We start from the raw sequence: 21880 nt of genomic DNA on the forward strand, positions 1-21880 counted from the left end.
TCGGTTCGCTCGGCGCTGTGTCTGCAGTGTATGTTTTGGCCGGTCTAGAAATGCTGGAAAATGGTCAGATCTGTGGTTCTTTAGGAAGAATATTGGAAGGTCTATGGCTCTGGATGTTTTTAGCGGTGGGATGGCTGTTCTGATCACCGGTTTGTTTTTTTTAGATACTTTGTGTTACTGTAACTACTCCGTAAATGACATTGCTTAGTTGATACATGTTACCCAAATGGAGGCTTCTCAATGTGTTTGGATTAATGCTACCCTTCTCGAATGCATCTGTTAGTATGTTTTTGTAACCTTTAGTTTCTATGGCAACAACCAATTAGTACCTGTTCATGATATATCACATTTTATATGATGGTCTGTGCTTTCAACGGTTCTAGCAATGATATGGCTAACGCTGTGTTTAGTTGCAGAAGTAAAACTTGGCATAGCGGGTGGAACGGCACCTTTACATTTTACGCAATCGAACTTAACCTCGCCAGTTGTAGAGACGCACATAAATACCTGGCGATATCTGTCGTTCCTGAACCCCTCTGCCGGTGGCTCTTATTTCTGTTTCCGGTTTGAGTATTTTATTTCTGAGAGGTGGCGATTCGATTGATTGCAAAGCCATCGTAGGAAACTTGATTCCCTCGTTCTGATACAAAGCAATTGTTTCAGAGGACCTTTATATCATATTTAATATGTGACATGGCTCTCTGTGCTGGGAGGTCTTTCCTTCCCTCCTTACGGTCCGTCTGCCGCTGATCTCGGTTTAAAGGGACGCTGCAGTGTATTTTAACGCAAGTGCTCGGTTTGTGGCCCCTTTACATTTTAATGTGGTCTATTTTTCAAACCCATGGGGGCTTTCTGAATTTGCCCCTTTGCCCCACCTCGCTCAGCTAAATGCCCTGCATAGGAGGCATTTGACCAAAAGCCGGTGTAATGCCTTCACAATATTTTCAATGAGTGCTTTCGTGCCACTGATTGACAGCTTAAGCACCCAATCGGTGGTAAGAAACGAGGAGCATTTTGCAGCATGGCTGTATCGTATGCATCGGGTAAGTGTGTGTTACTCGGTCTATAGTAGGGGTGTCCAGGATACTAAACTGTCCCTTTCATCGAAGTCTAGTTTGATGGTGACCCCAGGATTTAGGTTTCCGATTTGAGTGTCGGCAAGAAATCATCCCAAGAACAAAGAGGATTTTGGTGAGCGGCCTGGTGTTCCGTGTATTTGGCGCCCGTGTCATTGCGGGATGTATGAACACTGCCGACTGAATACAGCTCGCTGTGTAAATATTAGATCATGGATGGCTCTTTAATCGTATACCGCAAAATATTTAACAGAGCTCGTCGTCGGTGCGGACTGATGGAATATTACTCCGGAAATCCCCAGCAACCGCGTTTTTTTTTTTTTGTTTTTTTGGCAGAATTTGGATATTTCAGCTCTGCTGCATGTTTTTTTTTTTGTTTTTTTTGTTTTTTTTTTTTTAACATATGGTTGTAAAGATAACTGAACTGAAATTCTGTTCCAGCGAAGCTCTTCTAATGATAGCGTTATGTGTCATTATACTAGTTATGTGTTTCAAAAATAGTTTTATCATTGTAATGTTTTTAAAAAGGTAAACTTGTTTTGACAATGGCTCGTGTTTATTCGTGAAGGTAAAGATGATGTAAACGATTACATCATTTTATATACATATTCTACACACTGCCCTTGATCCAGCATTGTGTTTAAAACAGTGGCTCCAAGCATTTTATGATCTTATTTGATCTATTTATTTGCCAGCTTGTGTAGCCTTTAAAAAGATGATCTCAATAAGAAAATCATGTTGCGTGCGCCCCCCCCAGTAAATTTAAAAGAATATTGGTTCCTGGCGGCCAGATCTGTATAAAAAGCTCCTGGGGGACCACAGATTATGGGAGGTGGAGGGACTGATGCTGTGTGTTGGCAGCTATGGGATCCTAGGAGCATATACAGAAAAGTATTCCCACATGTTTCCTTCTCTCGTTTAAGACGGCGACGACAAGAAGCGGTTCTGTCCTCTTAATGGCTTGCGCCGCACTGCGAGATGTCTGTGAAATGTACTTCCGGAAGGGTTATTTATATATCCGAGTGTAGCTATAACTTCAGGCATACTATATACATGTATCTATTTATTTTATTTTTTTAACTGCACAGCACTTTTGTCACGCTGCTCTTTTAACGCTAATATGTTACTAAATAGTCATCGCTGGCCCCGTTCTAATAACCCCGTTCATATAATGCTGGTGAAGGTGGGCACTGCGGGAAATGTATTGATTGTAAGCTTGTTGAGCTGCGCCCTGCTCACCTCTTCTATAAATTGTTGTAAACTGCTTATGCCCTGTTTACCCCTTTGTACAGCGCTGCAGAATATGGTGGTGCTATATTAAACAATGGATAATAGAAAAGTATTACAAATTTAGTTAAGACCAGTATGTAATAACATTGGAGGCATTCAGGCCTTTCCGTTTGAGAATAACCCGGTAATACCTAAATATCTGGTTTCTCTAGTCATTTCTTTGGCTTCTTCCCTTCTACGTCACACACAACCTCCATAAACCTCTTCGTTGAAGGATCCCGGGTCCGTATATCGCTGCCGGCTGCACAGATTGAGTAATCTTCTGCCCACTCGAGCTCTACTTGGTCCAGGTGGGCAGCTAAAATCTGCTTTGGAAAAGATGCTCTTAAGTGTCTTGGTGTAAGAATTGATGACTTTTAAAGGCGACCAAAAGCGACACAAGAGGGATCGTTCCTGATGAACATATGAGCTCTTCCAAGGAGCTCTTTCATAGTTTAATTGTCAGGCGCTGATAGGTTGTTGGGGGAAAAAAACAGAAACCGCTTTTTTTTTTTCTCAGAATTTTTAATTTTTACCCATTGTCAAGAATAAAACGAGACGCTGCTGAGTTGCTTGAAGTACTTGAGTGCAAGAAGTGTCCTAAAGTGCAACGCTAGCTTTCGATACAAGAATTTCACTTTTCTCTGTTTTTCATCACTTATTGATTTTGGCTCTACTGTTTTTACATCTGCTGCTGTTAAAGGGCCTCTCGTTGGTACCATGCAAAACATTTAAGTTGATGAATATAGCAGGGTGACCAAAAATTGAGCCAATGGCTCAGTTTGTGAAAGACGTCCATTCTCGCAATAAAGCAAGTTGGCCTACAAGATTCCCTAATCGGCAATCTTGATCCCAGTATTAAAGCCTGATGTCTCCAGAACAGGAGCAGGACAGGTATTGGCGAGGCCAACACCGAGCATGACATGGACCAACGTCTTGAGACTAAAAATTGAGCAGCAAGGCTTGACAATGGCTTGCCCCCGGATCGTGTGGGCAAGTCTTGGGGTATACATTGGATGATATCCTAATATTTGGCTCAGGGTCACAGCTATCCAACTAGACTCCTTATTGCCAACAGATTTGCCCTCATCTGCAGCAGATGGCCGTCTGCATCGTCAGAGCATTAGGGCACAATGTTAATTCTGGATTAAACCTAGACTGTCCTACTTGCCCCTTCATTATTTTGAATGGTTTTTCCCTTATACCTGTTCCCCGGCTCCACTGTCTGTCTGGGTTCCAAGAAATATTAGTCGCACTCCGTATCAGACAAATGGAATGAAGACCCCCCCCCCTTCTCTGTGGTTTATTCATTCTTTATTGACTGTTGTGGGCTTGCACCGTTTTATCGGGTTAATGTGCGGTGTCGGGCACAAGAGGAAAACTCTCTCCGCGTGTGGAAAAAACCTGGACACCGAGAAGTCCTAGCGGAGTCATCTATGTAGCTTTTACCCCTTTTTTTTTTTTTTGGGTTAAAATATGGCCTTGAAAAATATCGGCCATATAAATAAAGAAATTGACAGATGGGGACCCCTCAATCTGGCCTTCAGCATGGAAGTCGGACGTTTGCCTCTGAATGAATAGGAATAAGTACTTCTCCGGGAGCACGGCCGCGGGCTAGGAAGCTGTTTGCCCTGTACAGAAACGTATGTGTAAAATAAACCCCTGAGGCGTTGCATGTTCCTGTTTCAGCGAGGATTATATTATTGCCTCCCGGAGTCGCAATGAACGTGCGATTCCGTAAGAAATGACATCTTGGCGTTTGTTGGAATATGTTAACCTGGAAGTACATTATCCATGGGACTTCTTGCTTTTTTTAGTGTTTGGTTACTGATATATTTTAGCTGTTGGCATATGACAAATCCCTTCAGATCTGTTTGGGTTGGGATTTACTCTTTTAAGATGATGGCCAATAAAACTTCAGAGGAAGGATCCGTACGAGGCCCTGCGAGGATGTAGCGCTAGCCGAACGGGCTTGGGTCCGAATCTATGATGGCGAGCAGATCTGTTTTTTTGTTCCTCCTTGGGAATCTGTAATGTACTGTACTGTTGGCCACGACTCTTAGAATCATATGGCTACATATATAATATTATAGATGGATATATAATATAAATTTATTATATGCTTTGTAGGGTTGTTTGCCGGCCTCGGATTCACCTGCTCGCTCTCTCTCTCCGTTGTTTTGAGAATCGTCCGGCTGCCGTTTGTCTGCAGGCGTCCGTGTGTCTGGGTTTTCTCCTTCTCCCCGCAGTTTAATAATTGCCCGTGAACACTGCGTTCTGCAGCGTGTCCTCCTGCCAACAGTTTTGTTATAACTCTAAACGATTTGACCTTGCGCTGCTGCGTGTTGTCCCGCTGGCTGTATTGCCTCGTGCCCGGAGCCGTGACGGTACCCGCTCTCGAGTTTAGGCATTCTTGCCTCTTTAAGCGCCGTCCTGCGTGGAAGGGTCTCGGCACTTTGTGTTTCTTGTACATTTCTTCCTCTGCATCAGGAGCCTCAAACCTTTGGATTTAAAGAGCTGCTTTGTGATTAAGCCTGAAATAAACTTCTTTTTCATGCACTCTGAAATTTGGGTTACTTGTAACATTATGTAATACATAGTGCCCCCCTTCCTGTAGATTTGGGGTGCTGCTCATCTGTACTTATTGGTCGCAGTACTATGTAAAGTGTTCTGCTTATTCCGACTTTTGTAGAGACAAAAAAAAATGTACAGTTTTATGTCCCCCTGCCGTAATTTGTAGCGTTGTGCTTATTTTCTTATTTATATATTATTTTATATTTTCTTTTTCTTCCAGATTAGATCGGCTCTTCATTTTGTTGGACACTGGAACAACCCCGGTTACGAGGAAAGCGGCGGCCCAGCAACTTGGTGATGTGGTCAAGCTCCATCCACATGAACTCAACAATCTATTGTCTAAAGTAAGAAATCCAATTTAATGCTGTTCTTGGGGGGGGGGGGGGGGTTTGGGGTTTTTTTTTTTGTTTTATTTATCAGTTATTGATGCGGACATTGTAGAAAAAAAGTGCTAGAAAGTATATAGACTTCGACTAACCCTTTTAGCCATGGGGTCTTAATGTCCGTCTTCTGGGATCTAAAGCATTGTTGTGTTAAAATAACGTGCCGGGCCAAAAACGATGGCCAACTGTTCAAGTTGTGGGGCAACTGTGTGCAACATCCGAATGTAACCCTTCCGCCATTACAACCATTACTATTTCTGTAGTTTACATTATCCTCATGGGTTCGTCTTTATGGACTATCGCATATCTGTTTTACTTTTTAAGGTATTAGTTTACCTGAGAAGCACCAACTGGGATACCCGCATCGCCGCAGGACAGGCTGTAGAAGCGATCGTAAAGCATGTTCCGGAGTGGAATCCACCAACCAGGCTAAAGCGGCGTATGTATTTATAAATGCTATTTGGCTAGAATGTTCATCAAATGGTTCTTCGATTTTGAGAGCGGTTCTTCGATTTTGAGAGCGGTTCTTGATGTGTGGATGCACACCCGTAATCATTTTATTTCTTCCTCTTATCTTAAGCTGACTTCCCATTTAAATAGGCATAGCTGGAACGATTATGGTTAATTAACTACATTGTGTATGCACATAAATGTTAGGTCCGTTGGGCTTATTATGCTGCAGCCTGTCTACTGGAAATAACCCCGAAAAACCCTAAGGTACCCTCCTGTCTACCCTTTAGTGGGTAAACACCATGTGTGGTGCTCGTCTTTGCTCCAGTTTGCGTGGGTGATTATGTGGTCTGATTGCAATTAAATGGGGCCAGTAGGAGACGATAGTGTACTGCAAACAGGGAAGGGATCGCTTTTCCAGATTACTTCATCTTTTTTTACCCAACCAGCCTGATCACGTTTTTCTGTACGTTCTCCAAGACGCACTTTTGTTTCCCCGGAACACTTCAGGTCTTAACATCTTTAGCTCTTGAGTTGTCGATTGGAAGCTTGCCAACCTGTGCTTTGTGTGTATGGTTTACTGACGTAATATAACAATACATTGCCTTTACCATCCTTCACAAGGATATTGTGCCGCTTAATTACTAGGAAATATTTACTTCCTCTGCGCTACTTTAAATAATTTTCTTGATTTAAATATTTTTTTCCTTAACGCGTATGTATATAATATATAATTAGTATATCATTTTTTCTCTCTCTCTCGTAGCACTCGGATCAGAAAGTTCTAACGAGGACTCTTGTGCTTTCGACCGTCTTAGCTTTGACAGATTTGATATATCCAGGCTGTTAAAACACGGGGCATCCCTTCTGGGTTCTGCTGGTGCAGAATTTGAGCTTCAAGATGACAAATCAGGTATGCATCTTGGTCACTTTTTGGCTATTTTTTTTTAATAGTCAGAGTACCTGCAGTAACACGTGATTACATAGCTTTGCTTAAGCATGTTTGTCCTCCCCAATAAAGCAATAAGCTGTCTTAGTATTTTTACAAACCTGGAGCCCGTGTTACACTTTATTTTTTTATTTATTTTTTTTTTTTTTTGCAGTCTGGATGAGCTGGTTTGCCATATTAAACATTCCATTTTTTTCACTTTATATTTTTGTCCTTTTTTTTTAGGGGAAATCGACCAAAAAGAGAGAATAGCACGGCAAAGGAAACTGCTACAGCGGAAACTCGGGCTTGACATGGGAGCAGCAATTGGCATGAGCACAGAAGATTTATTTAACGACGAGGATCTCGATTACTTGCCAACGTCTACACTCGCAAATAAACCCGTAAGGAAATGTTCCTTCCTCCTCTTTGCATTTTGTCTTAATGACGTATGAAACTTCCAGCTTTTCCTCTTTCGTTGGCGGCGTTTGCAAGTGTTCCGCGAACGCGTTGTATTTATATTTCCTGTAGGTTTTTAAGGGCTGTCAGGTGAGGCGTTATCGTCCAGAGGTTGACATCTGTCCTAAAAGTAAATAGATACTGTGATCAGAGCGAATTTAACGAAAGCAAATACTCTACAGGATGTTAATTTTGCCTAGTTCTATTTCTGGGTCAAATTGCCACTTTCCATATGTATTTATGCATAAAACAAACTAAAGCATAATGCCTCCAGATGTATACATCAATAGGCTGTTTGATCTTAAATCATGAACCTTTTTTGGTGGAGTGGCAAACTCACCGCATGAAATCTTTTGCAGACCCTCCAGGCGGCCGAGTTTATCGATTCAGAATTCCTACCAGGAATGAGCAACCGGCAAAAAAATAAAGCTAAGCGGATGGCGAAGCTGATTGCAAAGCAGAGATCAAGAGACACAACCGAGGCTAATGAAAAGAGGTACATCTGACATAAAGCTACGAAATCCTTTAAAGCAGAATGCCAGCTGCCTAAACTGGGATAGTTCGTACCCCATCCTCGTTAATGGAAGGAGGCTCTTGTGCTGCTAAGCTAGCTAGCATTAAGGCTCCTGTTAATGTATGCTAATAAAACGTTAAAGTTTCATTTTTTGGCAACGCTTGGCACCTATTTTTGGTGCCCTCCCCCCCACACACTGTCTGTAGCTGCCTTTTTAACCCTGCTGCTAGGGGAGAATGCATCTGGAATAACTAAACCATTACAGAAGCCGTCCGCGCACGCACACCGGTCTGTGATGCCCTATTGCTGTTGATAGGCCAGGCTGCTTTGCTTTCTGCCTTTGTAATACAGAACTGACTCCTTCTTTGCTACTTTAAAGCAGTGATAGCACTGATGGGGAACCTGAGGAAAAGCGGAGGAAAGTAGCAAAGGTTGTCATCGACCAGCCTGCCGCAAAATCTAAGGTGCTGATTGACAACGTGCCTGATAATTCATCTCTGTTTGAAGAGGTAAGTTTTGTGAGTGATTTGTGCATATTCACTTTGGGGGCACACACACACACACACACACATTCTCTCCCTCTATATGGACAAAAGTATTGGGACGCTGGCCATTACACCAACAGGGACTTTGATGACATCACATTCTAAATACACAGACCTTACTATGTAGTTGCCCTGCCCCCCCCCCTTTGTGGCTGTAACAGCTTCCACTCTTCTGGGAAGGTTTTCCTAAAGATTTTGGGGAGTTTGTGGGAAGTTTTGCCCGTTCATCCAGTAGAGCATTTGTGAGGTCAGACGGTGATGTTGGGCGAGAAGGTCTGGCTCGCAATCCTAGTAAAATATACATTTCCTTGTTGACGTGTGTGTGTGTGTTATGACTCTGGTATTAAGTCTCTTGGGGTTTTTTTCCCCCTTTCTTTATTTAGACAAATGAATGGCCCCTGGAGAGCTTTTGTGAAGAGCTTTGTAATGACCTCTTTAACCCTTCTTGGGAGGTGAGATTGAGCTTTATTGCATTGACTTTCATATTTTCTGTAGTAATAAAATACTAAAATTACGCTTTATAGACTTTTTAATGTAATGTGCGTACTCCTTCTTAAAATCACTGACTCGTTTCAAATTGTCTTGACTACCCAGCCAGCTAATTGATTATCTTGGCAAAGCCATTGAGAAGGAGCCTTGAGCTGCTCCTGGTGGCTTCTCTCCTGAAGTTCCCTGTACCTTGTCTGAACGCGAGTCCTGGGGGGTTTATGTAAAGCATCAAGCCCTTCCTTACATCAGACAAAACCTGTTTTCCAGAATAGCATAATGATGAATGTTCTTTCAGGTGAGACACGGTGCAGGGACGGGCCTCAGGGAAATCCTTAAGGTTCATGGCCGAAGTGGAGGCAAAATGGCCGACAGCACCCCTGAAGAGGTAAATAGGACGATACTGTTCATTGTGTCTGTTTATATTCTAATGCTTGATCCTTTCCTATTAATCTCCCCCGACCCTCAATGAAGAAATATTTCCATTACAATGCGGCTTGTAATCCTGGTCGTAAAATACAATACAGCCTATTTTAAACATTAACGTGATGTGTTTGCACGTGGATATGTGAATGAATGCTCCCGGCTCACATGGAGATATTAAACTCTTTCTCTGATTTCTGTAGATTGAGCAGCAACATCAGGAATGGCTTGAGGACTTGGCTATTCGTCTCCTGTGTGTGTTTGCTTTAGACCGATTTGGGGATTTTGTTTCGGATGAAGTAAGCTTTGGTTTAATTCTTTCTCGGCTTGTAAACTGTCCCCCAGTCGCTTAGCGTTTTGTATTTTTGTTGTTTTTAAGCTGAATTAATTAGCTTGGACTTTAAAAACTCACAACTTATCAGTATATACATTTTATTTTGTCTTAGTTATTGGGGTAGAGATGTGCTAATGGGTTTATAATGCAGGACTCCTTAAAATGCAACATTGATGACTTCTTTATGGCATTGATTATACAGGTTTTGGGGTTGGTTTACGAACCAGCGGGCACTAATAAGATTGGTTCAGCGTTAAACGTAATGCAGAATGCCTAATGTTTTCAGATTCTTTAAGAGTGTGTTGATTTTAACTAGGCCCTTGTTCCCGACCCCCTAGGTGGTTGCTCCTGTGCGGGAAACGTGTGCTCAGACCCTAGGGGTGGTCCTGAGGCATATGAATGAAGCCGGCGTTCATAACACGGTGAAAATCCTGCTGCGGTTATTAATGCAAGAGCAGTGGGAAGTCCGGCACGGGGGTCTCCTGGGAATAAAGTATTCACTTGCAGTTCGTCAGGTAAGCTGCGTAGCGATTACTCGGCACTGTAACCTCAAATTTGAGTTATTTTAAGAAGAAGAAAAAAAAACAATTTCCTGCTGGGTGGCTTCAAGGTGAGTCCATTCTGTAGCTGGCTTACATGGCTGTACCTACAAAGTCATTTCATTTAAGTAGTCATCAATGTGATTAATTAATAGAGGCATTGTATTTAGCATCATAACTTAATTGGACCTCTTTATGGCTGCCTTGTAGGATTTAATTAAGGTTTTATTACCTAAAGTGCTACCAGCAATAATTGAAGGTCTTCAGGACCTGGACGATGACGTGCGTGCGGTCGCAGCTGCCTCCTTGGTCCCCGTGGTGGACAGTCTTGTCGATCTGCAGTTCAAGCAGGTAACCGTTTTAAATGTGTTCTCGGTGCTGTCTTAAATCTGTGCTCTGCCTTAAAAAACTCTGTATATCTGGCACGCGGTAAGAATTAAGCGGCTATATTTGTTCTCTGCATTAACGCAGCCAGTGCTGATGAAAACACACTGAGGCCTGGATGTCTGTAGCTGTTGGTGGCAATTAAAAAATCCTTTTCAGGAGTAAAATTCCCTTTTAACAAATAACATTTAAATGTTTGTTTCATACAACAGGTTCCCTTCATTCTAAGCACTTTATGGGATGCACTTCTGGAGTTAGATGATCTTACAGCTTCCACCAATAGTATCATGACTTTACTCTCGTCACTTTTGATGTATACTCAGGTTCAACAGTGCGAGTGAGTATATAATGGAGGGGCTTTTTTTTGTTTATTATGATGTACTAACTAGGTTAGATGTATTTTGGGTTATTCAGATTGGCTTGTTTTATACATTCCTCTTTTTATATTAAAAAAAAAAATAAAAAAAAAAATAGATAGATATATATATATATCTATTTTATATAGAAAAAATCTGGGGGGAAAAAAAGCCCCTCCAAAAGCCTTTCCGTGTCCCCGGCATAATGTTTGCGTGAAACACTCGGTCTCTTCCGCTTTTGTTGAATTCACTCATTAATTAGCCTGTTTGGCTCAAGTCAGGGAGTGGCGGCTGTGAAAGTGGGGATTTCTAACCGAAACGCTCCTTTTCATAGATCCAGTATCTCGTGTGGATTCCGCCAGTAATGCCCGGTATAAACAGTAGCACGTTTCCTATGCAAAAGGCCTTCACTGGTTCATTCATGTCAATGCCTTATCTAACAGATAGATATCGCATGTATTTTGATGGGGAAACCTATTTAAACCTAATCTCTTTCCCTTAGTCTTCAGCAGTCATTGACTATATTAGTCCCCCGAGTATGGCTGTTCCTGCGTCACACCATCTCCTCTGTACGGAAGGCAGCGCTAGAAACTTTGTATACTTTGTTATCAACACATGAACAGGTTTGTATGTTTGAAGGGTCTTTGGGATATCTGCCGATTAATTGCGGGCGGTCTGTCTTCTTTATGGAAGTTACATGGATAGCTCCCATGGGAGTTTAGCAACATTTAAGCTTTAAATGAAATCATGGGCATTTAACGACTTCCTCTTCTGATCAGTTTATTAGACTAATCGGGGAATACAAGTAGCTGTTCTGGTTCGGTTCACTGATTTTTTTGGGCCGGCCGCCTGTGAATAAATAGGTCGGGTTGCAATGTTGGGATGAGCTTGTGATGGCATCTCTTGCCAAAGTGTTATGAATGATTTTACAGTTTGCTTTATACTAGAAAAGCAAATTTGTTTATAATTCCGCTTGAATACAATATTAATTGGCTGCATTTATGTCCAATATATCGTAATTTAGAAAGCAGTATTACAGCTGATCCCAGAGCTTTTGGCTGAGATCAAATTGAAGACTTTGAATTTCTGATGGATGTTGTATGTTAATATTCTGGTCTCTTCTAGAATAGTTCAGGCTGGCTCATTCCAATCTTGCAAGATATGCTGCGGCATATATTTCAGATCTGTATTTTGGAGAGCAACCAAGAAATTCTGGACCTAATTCACAAGGTACCATCTCGTGATTTGTTTTATATATTTTTATTTAATTTTATTTTTTGGGGGTAATCTATCCGGGGCTCACTCTTGCGCTCTCTCTCCGCAGGTGTGGCAGGAGCTGCTAAATAAAGCGTGTGTGCAGTTTGTGGTGGCCGCTGCTTGCCCGTGGATGGGCGCCTGGCTCTGCCTAATGATGCAGCCGTCTCATTTACCAATTGATCTAAACATGCTTCTGGAGGTTAAAGCGAAAACCAAGGTATGGTTCAAGTGTTGCATAGCTCTGCCTTTTGGAATCTCTTTAGCTGCTATGGCATACACTAGGACCTCTAAAGTTATGCAAAAGCAGAGGTGTTAACGCTACTTCGTAATGTGTTTTGTTGAATGATAGGTTAATACTTATCTCCTAACTCTCCCTGATACAGAACATTTAGCTAGACTAACCACAGAAACCCAGTTACCCAGCCCATGGCTATAAGGCAAAATTACTAAGTAAATCACTAATTAAGAAGATAAAAAAAAAAAAAAAAGCTTGCCTGTATCCAGTCGCATAATTCCGCCACGATCAACTGCGTGCCGTATTCTGATCCTAAAGTTGAATTTTATTTTTTGCTTATAGGACAAATCTGTATGTAAGCAGCGCCAAGGCCAGTGCCAATCTAAAGAAGTGACGCAGGAATACATCGCTGGATCGGACAGTGTTACGGACGATTCTGCCTCACGGGATTATGTTGTGATAAGAGCACGGATAGCAGCGGCAAAGTGAGTCTCCGAGTCTGTGCGTTTCTTGGTGTGATAGAGGGCCGAGGTGGGCAGATTCCGGCTGCCCCTGCTTACTTAATTTGGACACTGGATATGCATGAGGTTCTTCAGCTTGGTGTGTCACAATGCATAGTAAAGTCAACGAAATTAAATGTTAAGGTCAAGGTTTAAGGCATTAATACCGCTCCACGCTGGAAACGGTATAGCTGGAACGGAATTTTTTTTTTTTTTAGTTCTTGTCTGTATAAACTTAGTGGGAAAAATATATATATTTGACCACTTATCTACCACTCTCAGTAAAGTGAAATTTCCTTACATTACGTCCTAAGCTTCCGACCTTCTCGTTTTTAGACTGTCCTTGTTTTAACGTGTCTCCTTCCCTCCTGGACTGTTACGTCGTTAAATGCTTCTTTCTTTCTCGACATTAATCTAGTGGAATAGTGCTCTGGGTGCATGGGTCAAAACCTTTGTTTCATGTTTTCCATTTCTAGATTGCTGGGATCGTTGTGTTGCTGTATCTGTGACCCAAGCGTGAATACTCCTTCCCAGGAGCTGAAGCCTGCCGAGTCACTCGCACAACTCCTACTGTTCCACTTGAACTCCAAATCTGCCCTCCAGAGGATCAGTGTTGCCCTGGTTATCTGTGAATGGGCAGCCCTGAGAAAGGTAAAGGTTGTTTTTGTGATGTTGGATTTTAACCAAATCCGTCTTTACTGAAGTACCAAGTGCAGGTTTTGATAAAGTACTTCGCGTTTATTTTAACATTTAAGAACAGTCGTGTACTTACAAAAAAAAATAAAAATAATAATAATAAATAATTAAAAAAAAAAAAAATAACTCAGACTAGCCAAACACAGCAAAAACAATTTTATTTTTATTGTATATACTTTACATGTGTTAATATATCTACCACAATCATCCTTTGCTTATACATCCACCGTGCATCATAACGACTCGAGTCGGATCTGATGGTTCACAGGGGCTTATTCTTTAGAATTCAAGGCAATAAAATGTTAGTTCCCTGGGGGGGAAGGGGGGGATGCAAACAGTATTATCCCCAAAATGTTAACACTGGGCTCGTCTGATGTGATCAGCAGCTTTCAGCAAGATCCTTGGCCGTGCCTGCCGTCCTCAGGGATCCAGCTGAGATGGCCTGTTAAACTTTAATGGGGCATCTAATACCTCAAACTGTTTCCCAAAAATGTATAAATACTTTAACTTCTACATACATTAAACCTTAAAAAAACAAAAAAAACTTGTCACCATTGTAACTGGATTTGCCATTCCTATGCATTACCATGCATAAGGAGACCGGGCTGTCCATTCCACGACTTTTTTTGGCTTTTTTATTTATTTTTTTATTTTTTTTGGTTAAAAATGCTTTTCCTTGTGTTTTCTAGGAATGCGGAGTCTTGGTCCAAGCTGTCCAGCCGCGCTTGCTGGCTGTCCTCTCGGAGCACTTGTATTATGACGAAATAGCCATACCGTTCACCCGAATGCAGAATGAGTGCAAACAGCTCATTTCGTCCCTGGCTGACATGAACATCGATATCAGGAACAAAGTTAACTGCAGCGTATTCACCATCGACCAAGCCAGTGACCTGGTGAGTGTGCGCCCCGTACGTTTTAATGTAGTTCTCTTCTGTAGGGTAGCCAGAGCCACAGGAGATATTGGGGTGGGAGCTTCAGCGGTGGATCTCAACAGATCATACAAGCTGAGAATCTCTATACATTGCAAAGCTATCGAATGTAGTGTTACTGCGTAGATATCGTTTGCTACAAATCTATAGACTGATGCTGTAGCAAGTTATTTTTCCAACATTTTATGAATGCCGTGTTTACATCTGTCTCATCCTTTTTCCAAAGGTTACCACAGTTTTCAACGAAGCAACGGCTGCTCTTGGTGTAAATACGAAGCCTTTCCAGCAGCTGGATGGGAAAAGGCAGCAGGTTCACGTAACGGTAATGGAGACCAACCAGGAGTGGCAGGTCTTGCTGCTAAGAGTTCACATGTTCGCGGCATGTGCCGTCGTGAACTTCATGCAACTTCCAGAGAAACTTAACCCGGTCATCAAACCATTAATGGAGGCCATCAAGAAAGAAGACAACTGCAAGGTGCAGAGTTATGCAGCGCAGTGCATAGCAAAGCTTCTCCAGCAGTCTACATCGAGGACTCCTTGTCCTAATCAGAAAATAGTTAAAAATGTCTGCAGTTCTCTGTGTATCGACCCAAACATTACCCCTTCTGTGAAGTGCCCGGCTCCTACTGCCAACAATATGGAGAATTCAAAAGGTAATATTCGGTGCTTGGCATGACATGAAAATTACGGCAGTGGTCCTTATTGACATAAGGACCCCTTTTTTTTTTTTTTTTTTTTTTTTTTTTTTTGTCTTTACTCCAGAAATAGTAAAATATATATTTTTCCTTCCCCTTGTAGTTGGTTCAAACTCTGACAAAGATGGCATGTATCACACGGTCAACAAGTTCAAAGGCATAATAACGCTGTATAGACATCAACAAGCTGCGTTTGCCGTTACGAGCCGCAGGGGCCCGGCTCCTAAAGCTGTGAAATCCCAAGTGGCGGATCTGCCGGTGGGGAGCCATCTGCCCCAGGAGTCTGAAGAGGTAAAGCCTACTGCCGCCAAGGGGCACGATTACATTAGAAGGGGATGTAAATACCGCTTACATACAATTACAATATAAATACCTTTCCGAGGGGGGGTGTAAGTGTGTGTGTTCACGTATATATTATGAAATTATATTTTCTTTAGCATTTTCTTGCTGGCTCCCTGTGTGGATACATAAATGGTTACAAATAAATTTCCCAATGATTATACAATAAATGTAACGCCATTTATTTAAATACTGGAATCCCTTTCTCATTACCCCCGGCACGATTGTTCCCACCTGCTGCCTGTCAACTGTACCTATGTCATTAAAATGATGCAACCTATTAAATGGCAAACCAGACGGCCGCCTAGTAAAAAGATGATTAAAGCCGACCCCCTTCAGCGCTTCATAACTGCTGGCAGTCCCTACGGGCACCGGCCCTCAAGCAACCTATGGTGTCTCTTGCATCAGTTATTGAGCTCGTACTATAAACACTTATGAGAATGCCGTCCTATATGCCGAGTGTTTTAAAGCAAGTTGACGCTTCAGACTCGTAAGTCCCAAGATGGCTTAACATATACAGCAAATCAAAATTGGGCCATTTAAAACGCACTTCTGTAATTATATGTATGGCCTTTATAATGTGATTAGAACTGTCAAACTTGTATCAAATGATTTAATTTATGATGGCAGTAGTGTGCTGCTTTTTTTTTCATTTTTAAATAAATGTAGCAAGGATAAGGTTTATTTACTTGATAAAAATATATAGCCGGTGCAGCAGCCAACGCGTTTCCTACTCCGTATTTCCGTGTCTCAGCCTTTTACTGGGGTAGCTTTATATGAAACACCTACTCTGTTGTCCTGGGCAGCCTGAGTGGGGGGGCAGTTATAGAAGTGAGGATTCCACAGAAATCAACCCCCCCCCCCCCCCATACCTGCTAATTTAGAAAAATCAACAACAAAAACTTGCTAATTTGGAGACTTTGCATGAGTTAAGATATAGCGCTAGCCCCTTGCTGGCCGTAAATGGGCCGTGAGACTGAAACGTAAAGGGTGCTTTTCTGTCCCTACGTCCGTGCTGTGATAATGAGCTCTACCTGCGCCACCATCAAACTGAGCCTTTTCTTTCCCTTTTCCTTTTCTGCCCAGATCCAGAAGCTGCACCTCATTCAGAGAAGGGGAGCGGAGTTCACATTGTCCACTATTGCGAGACATTTTGGAGGTGACTTGGTCACTGGGTTGCCCTATCTCTGGGACGCAACGGTGGGGCCACTGAGGAGCAACGTCGCCACCAGCAATTTCGGTATGATCGGTTTCTGTGGTCTATAATATCTTAAGCTGATTTAAGGGCCAGTTATGGTCTTTCTCATTACATCAGTTATTAGACAAGATGCTAGCCGCAAAGCGGTGGGTCTTAGCCCCCCTCTGTAGTAGGAACTAAGATGTGTGTGAGTTGCGGAGGAATGTAATTGTTTTTTTTTTGGTTTTTTTTTTTTTTAACTTCCAGATGCAAAAGCGCTGGTGGATAAAGGAGACGATCCTGCTCAGGAGTTGGTGAACAGTCTCCAGGTGTTTGAGGTCACCGCAGCGGCCATGGATCCCGCGCTTCACCCCTTGGTAAGAGTAGCTCTCGCGTTTCATATCATTAGAGACAATGGGGTCTCTTCTGTAGCTAATATAGCCATTCAGCAATTATCTTGCGCGTACAGATAATTGTAAATTTAAATTTTGCGACTTGTCTTTTTTTTTTTTTTTTTTTTTTTTTTGGGTCTAACAGCCAGAAAAGTATTTGGTCGTAAGAACGGAATATCCAGCTATATTCAGGACCACAATATTTGATTCGTTTCAGTTCCATGGGGCGAGTACTGCCAGGGCTTTTCACCCAATTTTTCCTTTGATCAGTTGATTTGGTTTGTTGCCCATTTGCCACCGCGTGATATTGACGGATGTTGGTAGACGGCGTGTCTGCCGACGGCGTGATGCCTACGCGTTTCACACGGGGCAGTGAGGTGGTCGGGAAGCATCCCGTGTTCCGCTTATTTTCCCTTCTCACTAAGATTAAAAACACACTGGGTTTTATTCACTAAAGAGGGAGTTGGCAGGAGAGTTGCGTTTCATTTTCCTTACTTCGCTTTACATTACGAAGGGTCAACCCCGCTGAGTTAAACGCTCCCGGAATAGCTTGCATAGCCCTGTATAAAGCATAACTATTTATAGTGTGACTATTCCTGTGACCTTGCGCCCGATATCTTTATAATTATGTAGTATTCTACCTTTTTGGGGCTTTTAAAACTATTTTCTCCTTTGCTAACGCTATAGCTGTTTTTCAGTTAAGACAAAAACTATCATCCGAGGTTCTTCTCGGCTAGCGTTGTTTCGGCTGCTGAGTAACCTGCGTGAGAGCGACTGAGAATTATGTTTTTTTTTGTTCCTCTGCAACAAAACGTGACTTTGGTTTCCATGTTTTTTCCCCGTTTCCAGCTATTACAGCACCTGCCTCAGCTCTTCATGTGTCTCCAGCACCCGTATACTGCGGTTAGACACATGGCGTCTCGTTGCGTGGGGGTTATGAGCCGAATCGCTACCATGGAAACCATGAACCTCTTCTTGGAGAAAGTCCTGCCGTGGATCGGCGCGATCGACGACAACACAAAGCAGGAGGGAGCCATTGAAGCTCTAGCCTGTATCCTTTAGCTTGCTAATCTATTAAAAAGTGTGTTTAAGTGATTTTACATATGGTATACCTGCCTTTTTTTATTTAAAGCGTTTGTAAAGTGACCATTTGCATGAGCTCCTCTAGTTATGTGGATATCGTGGCTCTGGGTAAGAAGCTCAGCAGAAATGTATGATTTCATGTTATGCTGTTGGTTACTGTAAGTCGTTTGGGGTAAAATTCCTTAATCCGTAGAAACGCAGGTGTTATGGAGCACTTGGATGTCGGCATAGTCCCATACATCGTGCTGTTGGTGGTGCCGGTTTTGGGCAGGATGAGCGACCAGACGGACAGCGTGCGCTTTATGGCTACTCAGTGCTTCGCTACATTGATCAGGCTGATGCCGTTGGAGGTAGGTGGCTGCTCAGTGCTTAACTGGTTTGAGGTACTTCGCTCTCGATGCCCGTGTCTTCTGCTCGTTTGCGTAGGTTTGTCCAGGTGACAAGGTTATAACTGCCACAGAAGACTTAACTTAAGTTATTAATGGGAGGTTAACGGGGTTTCTTTGGCTGAAGTCCGCTGTGCCGTCTGACGGGCTCTCTGTGTGGTGCTCTCTGAAATAGGACTTCATTACATCTAAGGGATTCCATTTCAGATTAGTGAGGGCACCATGGATATATAACATATTCAGTCAGGTAGATGTGTGTAAAATAAATATATATATATTATAGTGGGCTAGATTGACTTGTTTTTAGCCATGATTTGTGATATGTTAATAGCATTTTCTTTTTGCTTTTTTAGGCTGGGATCCCGGATCCACCCGATATGTCAGAACAGTTAATAAAACTAAAAGCGAAGGAACGTAGCTTCTTGGAACAGCTCTTGGATGGGAAGAAATTGGAAAATTATAAAATTCCTGTTCCAATAAAAGCAGAGTTGAGGAAATATCAGCAGGTAATAGCCTGGAAGCCAAGGGGCAAAATGTCAAACAGATGAGTCAAAAGCTATGTTTATAGAATCTAAATATAATCGTTAATGTTGGAACATCGTCTCAGTAACTTATCCTAACCGTTAAGATTGCTACTGTTAAAGAGCGAGTACCATTAGTTTTTTTTTTTTTTTTTTGTTTTTTTTTTCCCTCCCCTCAAGGATGGTGTAAATTGGCTGGCCTTCCTGAACAAGTATAAGTTACATGGCATCCTCTGTGATGATATGGGCCTGGGCAAAACCCTGCAGTCTATATGTATTCTCGCTGGAGACCACTGCCTCAGGTACACGGACTTCCTTGTCTCTTCTTATATTTGTGTCCGTTTTGTAAGCAATACAAGTTCTTAAACCGTCCATTCTTTTACGTGTTGTAGATCTCAAGAGTATACAAAAACCAAATCCGCAGACTGCGTGCCTCTTCCATCTCTAGTGGTTTGTCCGCCAACCCTGACTGGCCATTGGGTGGACGAAGTTGGAAAGTTCTGCTCCAAAGAGTATCTGAATCCTCTACATTACACCGGCCCTCCCACAGAACGGGCACGGTAAGTAAGGCTTTATAACCCTTTTTTAGACAAACCATACGTGACTACTTCCTGCTACCACCTGTGGTTGTAAAAATGGCTTTATGGAGTAGGTACATGTGTAGAGCTATATTGTTTTATGTTCATCACAGTAGACAGGGATGGCATAGTAATCTATACAAAAATACATTAAGATGGCTTTCTTTTCCTTTAAGGTTACAACTGCAAGTCAAAAGGCACAATCTAATCGTCGCATCATATGATGTTGTGAGGAATGACATAGACTTCTTCAGGTATTTAAACTTCTTTTAAACTAGCTTGCATTTGGTGGATTTACTTGATCTTTTAATTTTTTTTACCTCATTTTAGGAATATAAAGTTTAATTACTGTATTCTTGATGAAGGTCATGTGATCAAAAACGGAAAAACCAAATTATCTAAAGCTGTAAAGCAGCTCACTGCCAATTACAGAATCATTCTCTCGGGAACCCCAATTCAGGTGGGTACGTCTTTCTAGAACATCTTGTAATTGAATCCGACAAAGGTTTATAAAGTGCTGCGGTTTGCACTTGTTTGTTCAACGTGTTAAGGATTTGTTGTCTTTTATGCTGGGAAGTAGTGGAGCACAGATGTTTCTGTGAGAGATCAAAGCTTAGGACTCTTGCTCCAGGCCAGTAATGTACTCTTGCTTGGCTTTTGGCATATTATGCTTTGAGCAAGATTACAGCTCGTCTTCTCCACCTTGCATATAAAATGTTTCACTTTTATGAATATCAACTTTTGTATGGGTAGTAGAAGTATTATTAAACACTCATCTACAGACACCAGACAAGCCAGAAGGCTTGCTTTTCCCTCAGAAATCTCATGGTGCTTTTATGGGAAGACAGGGTTTTTCTACTCTAAAAATGTTTTGTGGGAGTTGCAGTTTCAATTCTTTATAAGAGCTTAGTTGGTACTGTGTGCCAGCTCTGCCCTTACTGCATAAGACCGGGGCTGCGTACTGATGCAAGTTTTTAATCCACAAATCTATTAAATGCCTTCTTAGTCATTAACACTTAACTGCGGGGAAGCAGAAAAGGGAGTCTGACTAGAGAGACCGACTGGATCGTAAGCTCACAAGGTCCATCTTCTTTTGTACTAGTTTTGTTAAGTGACTTGAAATCATTCCACTGGCTGTAACAGCGCTATGGAATCTGCTGGCGCCATATAAATAAATGTAATGTTTTGTAGATTTGTAAAAAGAAATGACTCTTTTACTTGCTAGGAACTGGGCTCTTGTATTGGGATCCGTCCTATTTTTGCTTGTTTTGGTAAACCTCTGTAATAGCTGGGAAGGCTTGGGAGTCCTGCATGTGCAATTTTTGTTGGCTTTCAGTTTTAACGTTAATCCTGTGTATCCTATATTCTGTTTTTTAGAATAACGTTCTGGAGCTCTGGTCCCTGTTTGATTTCCTCATGCCGGGGTTTCTGGGCACAGAGCGACAGTTTGCTGCCAGATACGGGAAGCCTATTCTAGCGAGCCGGGACGCTCGGAGCTCTTCACGTGAACAAGAAGCAGGTAAGAAGGTTTATTGGGGTGCGGGTGAGACTCGTTCACGCCACTGAACCAGTCCTTTACCACATAAAGAACCGAATGGGTGTTCTGTGTTTAACCTTTTAACCGCATTATAGGTGTTCTTGCCATGGAAGCCCTCCATCGCCAAGTTCTGCCGTTCTTGTTGCGCAGAATGAAAGAAGATGTATTGCAGGACCTTCCACCCAAAATAATACAGGATTATTACTGTTCCCTGAGTCCTTTGCAGGTATGTTGATGCATGTGATTTTTGTCATCTGTCTTTTATAAACCAATCTGTCTATAGATTAGGACAAAGCTTTTTACAACCGAGAAGTTCTCCCGTCGGTTGGGTGATTGGGGCCAAGTTGCTGCGTGGTCTACGTTGTTCTGTAACGCCGATCTTTGATCTATGGAACAGGTGCAGCTTTATGAAGACTTTGCGAAGTCGCGGGCAAAAACTGATGTGGATGAAACGGTGTCCACAACTTCCATGGCGGAGGACGGCGAGAAACCGAAGCTGAAAGCCACCGGCCATGTCTTCCAGGTATGGAAATAAAGCACAGCATTAACGCGCTGCTCTGTTTCACTCGGGCTCACAGATTCTAATGCGGCAGCCCTGGGGGTTCAGTATCTTCTTGAACAAGTAGGTTTTTCCTAAAGAGGCTTTTTTTTTTTTTTTTTTTTTTTTTTAGGCTTTGCAGTACTTGCGCAAACTATGCAATCATCCTGCTCTGGTTCTGACTGCGCAGCACCCGGAGTATAAGAAGGTATCAGAGCAGCTGTCCGTTCAGAATTCCTCCCTGCGGGATATTCAACATGCGCCCAAATTGTCGGCACTGAAACAGGTATGTGTGCT

The 21880-nt window shown here is 42.3% G+C and overlaps 1 protein-coding gene across 1 annotated transcript in view; it reads left to right on the plus strand.

The window, feature by feature from the left end:
* The window catches only part of LOC149288672 (TATA-binding protein-associated factor 172-like), a 28854-nt gene that overhangs the window by 4875 nt on the left and 2099 nt on the right, over positions 1–21880 (plus strand). The window contains exons 2-34 of the mRNA XM_089491383.1: positions 5140–5263; positions 5627–5741; positions 6519–6665; positions 6927–7084; positions 7499–7635; positions 8033–8162; positions 8582–8650; positions 8983–9072; positions 9311–9406; positions 9780–9956; positions 10191–10331; positions 10577–10701; positions 11223–11343; positions 11846–11950; positions 12045–12194; positions 12555–12697; positions 13189–13363; positions 14098–14301; positions 14564–14990; positions 15136–15323; positions 16458–16611; positions 16816–16925; positions 17790–17991; positions 18225–18373; positions 18763–18915; positions 19111–19232; positions 19323–19490; positions 19685–19762; positions 19839–19968; positions 20886–21027; positions 21141–21271; positions 21443–21568; positions 21717–21869. Of these exons, the coding sequence (XP_089347509.1) occupies positions 5140–5263; positions 5627–5741; positions 6519–6665; positions 6927–7084; positions 7499–7635; positions 8033–8162; positions 8582–8650; positions 8983–9072; positions 9311–9406; positions 9780–9956; positions 10191–10331; positions 10577–10701; positions 11223–11343; positions 11846–11950; positions 12045–12194; positions 12555–12697; positions 13189–13363; positions 14098–14301; positions 14564–14990; positions 15136–15323; positions 16458–16611; positions 16816–16925; positions 17790–17991; positions 18225–18373; positions 18763–18915; positions 19111–19232; positions 19323–19490; positions 19685–19762; positions 19839–19968; positions 20886–21027; positions 21141–21271; positions 21443–21568; positions 21717–21869 (4840 nt within the window). The remainder of the gene's footprint in view (positions 1–5139; positions 5264–5626; positions 5742–6518; positions 6666–6926; positions 7085–7498; positions 7636–8032; positions 8163–8581; positions 8651–8982; positions 9073–9310; positions 9407–9779; positions 9957–10190; positions 10332–10576; positions 10702–11222; positions 11344–11845; positions 11951–12044; positions 12195–12554; positions 12698–13188; positions 13364–14097; positions 14302–14563; positions 14991–15135; positions 15324–16457; positions 16612–16815; positions 16926–17789; positions 17992–18224; positions 18374–18762; positions 18916–19110; positions 19233–19322; positions 19491–19684; positions 19763–19838; positions 19969–20885; positions 21028–21140; positions 21272–21442; positions 21569–21716; positions 21870–21880) is intronic.

Source organism: Sceloporus occidentalis, unplaced genomic scaffold (assembly GCF_023333645.1).
Source record: "Sceloporus occidentalis isolate IW3139 unplaced genomic scaffold, rSceOcc1.0.p SCAF_50, whole genome shotgun sequence".
Classification (NCBI taxonomy): domain Eukaryota; kingdom Metazoa; phylum Chordata; class Lepidosauria; order Squamata; family Phrynosomatidae; genus Sceloporus; species Sceloporus occidentalis.